The 7920-nt window shown below is 39.8% G+C and overlaps 1 protein-coding gene across 1 annotated transcript; it reads right to left on the bottom strand.

Annotated features, from left to right (window-relative positions):
- Nucleotides 1-1925: 1925 nt before the first annotated feature.
- On the bottom strand, nt 1926-4327 carry foxd2 (forkhead box D2). The gene has a single exon (XM_021603939.2). The coding sequence runs from the start codon at nt 3840-3842 to the stop codon at nt 2730-2732; it is 1113 nt and encodes a 370-aa protein (XP_021459614.1). The 5' UTR covers nt 3843-4327; the 3' UTR covers nt 1926-2729.
- Between the last annotated feature and the right edge of the window lie 3593 nt (nt 4328-7920).

Below are 7920 nucleotides of genomic sequence, written 5' to 3'. Positions count from 1 at the left end.
TCATTTGGTATATAATTTGGAACTATTTGATAGGCCATGGCAGTTTTAAAAATAAATAGCAACGGTCATTTTGATCACAGTTCTGTAGTGACTGTCCAGCACATTCTGCAAGATTGATTGTATTTTATTGATTGTATTGTGTTATAGTATTGATATTGATTGGATATTGTAAACTACGTAAAAGTAGGCTAAACGCTACAGCCCACACTTCTAAGCAACAGATTCATTGTTGTTCAATGTTTAGTTTATCAAAATATTATTTGGTTTTCATATCCTTCCTTGGTATAGACTCTGAGATTAAATAGGCAATGATGTCACGCTCCTATGGCACAGCAATACTGGAGCCTACCTATACTGTCAAATATTCTACATAAGATACCAGACTATCTACTTTGTTGGCAGAAGGTTTTCATATTTTCCAGTGATTTAAGTTGTATCTGGCAAAGGACTGTGTCAGTTTCTGAAAAGAAAACAATGGACCATTATTGTGGACCTGTCGGCAGAACCTGTGAATTCCACAATGTTTTGCATCGACTTTTCCCCCAACCTAAATATAATGGACTGCCTGCGAATTCTGAAACATTGTCTAAGGCAGGCTATTCAAAACAAGTAATTACAGTACTTACAGGAGCATACATAGGCCTATTTCAATATAACATATCAACTGTTCACGTCTTAAATTCAACTGTATATTATAAACCGCGCTACCTATGGGATTGCAAAACTTCAAATAGTGTGTGTAATGTAATGTAATTTGTTGCATGGCTGCTTCGAGAACATGAACCCATCACAGACACGTGAGGAATCTTTTCTGCGATGGTTATGAAAATGAAATATGTCGGATTCTAAAAGTTAAACACCGATTATAGCTCTTCTCATTAATGGAAAACTGCTGCATTCTTGTTAATATGTTTTCCTGTCTTTAGTTTTTTATTGAATAAGGTTATCACCCTATCCCCCATCTGAACAAAGTAGACCTACTTACCTGCCCGCTTGCAATAGGCCTACAATATTTCAACCACTAGTAGAGATGTGCGTACTAAAGTTTGCGGGGAGGTGAGCACATTCTCACGTTAAGTTACATTTTTATAAATGCCAACTTTTGCGTGAAAACAGGCCCACGCACATTTTGGCGTAGGCTATATTTTGTATGTACGCACGGTTTATAAATGAGGCCCCTGGGCACTCGGTCTTCAGTGACAACATCAACAAGTGGGCAAAAATCCGCATTATCGTGGATTAGGATCCTGATGAACAATACTGCTACAAATTAGCAACCAAACCCCAAAAATCTGGGTATTCATGCAGAACGCTCACAATCAATTACAGGCCTCAAAATTCCTGATGTCCCCATTAATTTAACCCTTTGTTACTTGCCAAAAAAATGGTCAGTTATTAACGCCCTTAGAGACACACTAGAGGAATACATGCGCACCCTTCCAGAATATTTATCACTGCAGAATGTGAGAGTTCAGACATCACAAATCTGTATCTATATGTGCATGTCTGTCATCATAACACTTGTTGGCTGTAGTGGTATATCGGCAAATTTATGGGCTACTGGTGATATTGAAATTGATAATAGACTAGTAATAAATGCTCCTAATTCCTACAGATTGCACGCAAAATGTAACTGCAGATTTAAACCTATGGCACCAATGCGTAAACTACCATGTATGCTCATAATCGTTTCAGAAAGTGCGCTTGTAGGCCTCTCAAAGACTAAACGGTTCAAACTGGCCCTACACATAAAGATTGAACTTTGATCTCGGGTCAACAATGATGACTTAGATAAATGCAAAAATACAAGTTAAAAACGTAGGCGCACACATTCTATATTTCCTAAGGTGATTTTAGGCTTTGAGTAGACATGTGTGCAGGCATATTGCCAATAAAACGTTCCAATAAACAAGTTAACGAAAGTCTTTTTAAATTCACAAACATTTATTATTCTTGTCATTACAACAAAAAATGACCTATGAACATTAAGTGTCTCTGTCTATACACATAACATACGTTTCACATATTAATTTCAATGAAATAGATAGGAACTAAAGCACAACAGTTTAACAGGATGTGAGGTAATGCGCTTTACACCAAAACCACATATCTGTCCACTGACAACATGAAATAATATCCATACAAAGTCACCACAACACCGCTTTTAAGGGAACGAGGGGCAGTGGGAAAGGTTAGATTTGTATTTAATAACCCTCCTTGTCTCAATGTGCTTTCTAACAATTAAAACCTGAGTTTGCGGTCTCGGTATTAACAGTGCTTTATCTCTTATCTCACAACGCACAATATATATATATATATGTATATACATATGTATATATATATACACACACATATATATATAACAATACAAATCATAATAAAATCTCTATTATAGTTAAGAAACAATTAAATATTCCCCACAGAGTGAGATACGTGACATTTAACTTGTGTTAAAATAGCTGGATATTTGCTCAGATAGTTGAGGGCCTGGGCCAACGAATACACTTAATGTTGTCTTAGAATTTGCTATCTGACCATCATGCTTCTTCCATTTATTGTATCCTATACATATTTACAATCCATAAATATACATTTAACTTTCCTCTCTCCGATCAGAAAAGGGGGTAGAGCAACACTCTTATTTCTCAAAGAACGTTTATCCTACCTTCACATAAGACGACAGAACCATAACGGGTAGGATTTCTGCGAGTTTTGTTTTTGCTGCCAGTTTAGAAATGACAAATGTTAAGATTTGCAGTTTTGCTGGAGAATGTCTGTGAACCAGGCTGAAGCATGGTTTCCTGCGAGAGGTTCAAGTGGTTCGAAGCTGAGGTGAGTGCAGGGTTCAACATGGCCAGGATCTGAGCCTGACTGTGACTGTGGCTGCCCGACTGTGCACTGTACGGGGAGGCCACGGAGTTAGCTGCACCGATTATATTGTCTATCGAGAAAGAAGGCCGAATTGGCGTGTTAGTGTCCGTCTTGAGAGGCGCCAGGCCGGGCAAGGTAGGGCTTAGTTGAGGGTAGAATGGCTTTCGTAAATCAGCCCCTAATAGAGAGGGCAGGGGATGTGGCGTGGGGAATATTGAGGCTGGCGAGGGGAGTCCACAAGGTGTATTATGGAAAGGGAAAGCGCCTGCTGTGAGGTGAGGATGATAGGGGTTATGAGCATGGAAGTTCTGCAGTTGGAGTCCATAGTTGTACCCATAAGGGCCGTATCCGAACCCGGGCAGGAACCCCCCAGCGTCCCTGAGGATTTCGTTGGCTTGGTGCCTCTTGAAGCGCTTCCTCCTGCGTAAAAAACTCCCGTTGTCGAACATGTCGGCGGACTCTGGGTCGAGGGTCCAGTAGTTGCCTTTTCCGGGGTTGCCAGGCTCACGTGGGATTTTGACAAAGCAGTCATTGAGAGAAAGATTGTGACGAATGGAGTTTTGCCAAGCAGGGAATTTCTCCCGATAGTACGGGAACCTGTTGCTGATGAACTCGCAGATCTCGCTGAGAGTGAGGCGTTTCTTGGGACTCTGGAGGATAGACATGGTTATCAGGGCTATGTAGGAGTACGGGGGCTTGACTAGAGCGTTCTTACCAGGCTTATCTCCTATCATGGCCCCTGAATCTCCACCAACTCCAACCTGGTCAGCCGGACACTCTGAGCTGCTGAGGCCGGGAGAGGAACCCCTCTCCCCCGCGTTCTGAGACAAATTATCGTCCGAGTCATTGTCTAGGAAATCGCGATGAAGGTATTTCCCATCCTTGCCAACGGAAATGTCTCCCCCAACCACATCTATGTCCACATCATCAGACAAAGCAGAGTTGTCCGACATATCCGTCCCTAGAGTCATCCTTGGAGAGACTGGTTCTCTTCCTCCCTCTCGTTCCGTACTGAGTTTTTTCAGCTCCGACGCTGGGTGTACTCAGTCCGTGCGTATAGCACTCTCCAGCTCCTCGGAGGACCACTGTTAACTCCTGTTTAATTCGACGAGCTGCATAGAAACATTACTGGAATATAGAAGAGAGCAAGACGACGCTTGTAACCAGGTGTAACGCCACTCCAACCAGTTGGTATGGAGGCTATGGTTCGTTTCACCGAGGAAGAAACTCTTCTGACTTCAAGCGCAGGAAAACAAAACTTGAATGGAAAAGTCATACATCAGTAAGGCTATTTACTTGAGGTTCACTACAAGCTGTCTTTATTCATTAATAGGTACATTAATCATTAATTAAGTATTTCTTTCTTGCATGCGTTTGTATTTTAGGCCGTTAATCTACTGTTGTATATCTGTATGAATATCTTTACGCACAGGCACAGAGTAAGTATCCTGCGTGAGCTTCATACTATTCCTTTTCATAGCGCTCAAAAGCTATTTATTCAGCCATCTATATCACGTGGTTAACGTGTCACCGTTACCAGGAAATGAAGGATAGGGCAAAGGGAAGAGAAGACGGACAAGGTGAGGAGTGGTGAGTGCGCTACCTTACACATTATCTTGGGTTATTAACGATACTCTACTGCACGTACATCTTCTAAATATGGAATATCATCAAAAGTATTGGTTTTATGTTGATGGAATGCATGTTATATAAAAACAGTGTGGACGTTTACACAGTGTCAGTAGTGTTGAAACCTCATAGTGGTCAATTCTTAAGAATCTGAGTAAGTTGATTGGCTAAACAATACATAAGTCCAGAACCAGAACAACATAATTTGCATATTAATGGTCATGGCTTTCAAGTCGAAAACAAGTTAGTTTGATTGTTTGTTAGTCGGTGGATTATTTTAGTTCTCACTTGAATCTGATGTATTCATCAATTTCCGAATCTGATGTGTAACATATCCTAAATATTTTGTTTTGCAATTTGCAATTATGCACACTCTTGTACCCTTCTAAACAAACAAAAGACAATGCTATAGATGCAATTAAATATCCACAATCGCTTAAACCAAGGCTTACGATTTAAAAGTGCTTAAATAATTGTTTATTATCATTACAGTTAATTAAATAAGTGTTTATTCAGTTATTTAATGATATACGTTTTGGGTCAAATATTGTCCCATGTTATTATAAGCCTGTACCATGATGGCCACATATACTATTAACCAGTAATAATGCACAGTCATTGCAATATAATTGTAAACGTTATTGACTGTAAATAATACACTATTGAAACCCCAACTCTAACCCAGTCAAATCAATACATATTTTTTGTGTTGTTATTATTAATGATAGGATTAATATTAGGCCTATTGATAGTATTATTATTATTATTGAGTCCATTGGGTTTAAACAAACGTATGACTTCTTACTTCTGTAAACAAAATGTTATCGAAAGGGAGATCTCCTCAGTTTCACTTATGGCTATATACAGTATGTATACATATACTGATTATTTAACTGAAACACTGATATACTAATTCACAAGCGAAATTGACCGGTAAATATTCTTTAAATCCACATGCAAGTGTGACTATTGAAAGCACTGTTTTTCAGAAATGAGACTATGGGATGCATTTTCCAATGAAATAATCCTCTTTGAATTATAAAATAATAATATATGACTACTGTTTAATAATAATTATCATAATTATACGAATAATAGCATAATTATCATAATAATAACAATGTTTACTAATACCTTTTATGATGAATTTTCAGAGGAGAAAGGCAGCACAAGCTATGGAATCTATTTCCAGGGCTTTACCATTCATTCCTCGATCACTTCTCACGGGTTTTATGTGTTACTTGTCAAGAAGTCATATCAATAATATCCATCTACATTTTCTACATAATTCACATGTAGACAAACACAAACGTATGCGCCTGCAACCTGCTCCAATTGGTCTTTGTCAGAGGATGCTCTGGGCAGAACAGATGACATGGCATGTACGCCTAATGTGTAAGGGTCTATGTGTTCCATGACAGGAGGGGAGCAGCGCTTGCATTCCAGTTCATTGTGTTGCAGAAACATGGTGTTATTGTAATGCATACATCAGCACCTGATCCATCTATGTACAGGACTATCAGCTATCTGTATAACAGGGCCCCTCCACGTTACAAGCACAGGCTTATCTTGCCCAAAACACCACATCAACTGTATTGGCAATGTTTGGGTGGGTTAAAATGGCTTTCTTTCATCTATATAATATTCAAATCGATATTTCAATGAGCCTTTCATGATTTCCCCGATACAGACCCAAAAGTCATTCGAAATAAATTATGAAATTTATTTGACTTACATTTTAGGCTATCCCTATCTACAAAAGATAGCACATCAATGATAAACAAAGTTATATTTCATTCAGGCCAAGTCAATTTGCTATAGGCCCACATTTTTTTATTTGTTGATGACTCATGACTCAAGTTCAGTTTTTACTGAGGTGGAGAGCAGGTGAAGGTAGCCTAACCGTGGGGAAGTTAAAGTTTTCAGAGTCGACCGTGAGATCCTCTCAATTGTAATTTATCTTGTGGCGAAATCTGCACGGAGCCTTCACCGTGCACACACTCACAGCTAGTTGGTCACAGAACCCCTACCCATCCCGAATCCTCCACCGCCCTGGGCAAGTCTACCCTCCAGCTGGCAGCGGCTGCCTTGCTCACACCGTTGAGCTCAGCCGAGGACCCAGACAGCTGCATGGGAGGAATGCCAAATCTTACTTCATAATTGTTCACTCATGAAGCTATCTCGCCATCTTAGGCTTGAGTTGATTTGGCGATAAATAACATTATGTATAGGCTGATTATACAGGTACCTGACCAAATAAAGGAAACACCAACATAAAGCGTCTTAATAGGACGCTTGGCCACCACGAGCCGCCAGAATAGCCTTAATGCGCCTTAGCTTATCTTCTACAATTGTCTGGAACTCTTCAGAAGGGATGCAAGACCATGCTTCCACGAGAAATTCTATAATATGCTGTTTTGTGGTTGAAAACGCTGTCTTAGGCGCCGCTCCAGAATCTCCCACAAGTGGGTAACACACACCCTTCTTCTAACCATGGTAGCCAAAAGAATAAGCAACAGGGCATTTAAAAAAATAATATTTAACCTTTATTTAACTAGGCAAGTCAGTTAAGAACAAATTCTTATTTACAATGACGGCCTAGTAACAGTGGGTTAACTGCCTTGTTCGGGGGCAGTATGACATATTTTTGCCCTGTCAGCTCGGGGATTTGATCTAGCAACATTTTGGTTACTGGCCCAACCACTAGGCTTCCTGCCGCCCCAAACCCAGGAACCAGAACTGTGTGCAAGCACCTGCTTTCAATATGCTGTACTTTGTATCCCTCATTTACTCAAGTCTTTTCTTTATTGTGGTAGTTACCTGTAGACGCACATTTACAATTGATCATCACCCTAACCAAGACTTGGATTTCGCAGTCTCGCGGGTCTGCATTTCCACCACAGGCCTACACTGACACTGAAAAAAACGAACTACTTAGGAGCCAGTTCTTACTCTTGATATGTGTGCTCACCTGTTCGTTATTCTACATTCCACGACAAGAACCTGGATCAGACATGTATTGAGATAAAATACAAGGGATGGGCTACAGAGAAGTCTCTATTGTGGGCTAATCATGGAATAAACCTTAGTCTATTTCAAAATCACATGAGATAAAAAACTTGCTTGTAAAATGGCTTTTGCAGGATATAAACCAACAGTTCTGTCTTGATTGCTTGGGACCATGGACAGTCAATTCAAAATAGTGTTTTGTGCAGCTTTTATAGTGGTGGACATGGTAGCCTAAACGATTTTTGTTTTTGCCTCAAAATATGTTATTTTCTTCAAGGGAGGAGAACAGATTTCACTTCCATTCATATTGGACTGTAGCCTGGAAACTTAACAAACAAAACATCCGAATGTTGCATACCTCAACAATATCACATTGCTACACATTCCCTTTCATTTTTACTCGATGCTTTT

Source organism: Oncorhynchus mykiss, chromosome 5, assembly GCF_013265735.2.
Source record: "Oncorhynchus mykiss isolate Arlee chromosome 5, USDA_OmykA_1.1, whole genome shotgun sequence".
Classification (NCBI taxonomy): Eukaryota; Metazoa; Chordata; class Actinopteri; order Salmoniformes; family Salmonidae; genus Oncorhynchus; species Oncorhynchus mykiss.
The sequence above is the reverse complement of the archived record's forward strand: the minus strand, read 5'-3'. Positions and strand labels throughout refer to the sequence as shown.

What these genes read in the sequence shown, in the direction of transcription:
- foxd2 (XM_021603939.2), bottom strand. Translation starts at nt 3,842, where the DNA reads ATGACTCTAGGGACGGATATGTCGGACAACTCTGCTTTGTCTGATGAT.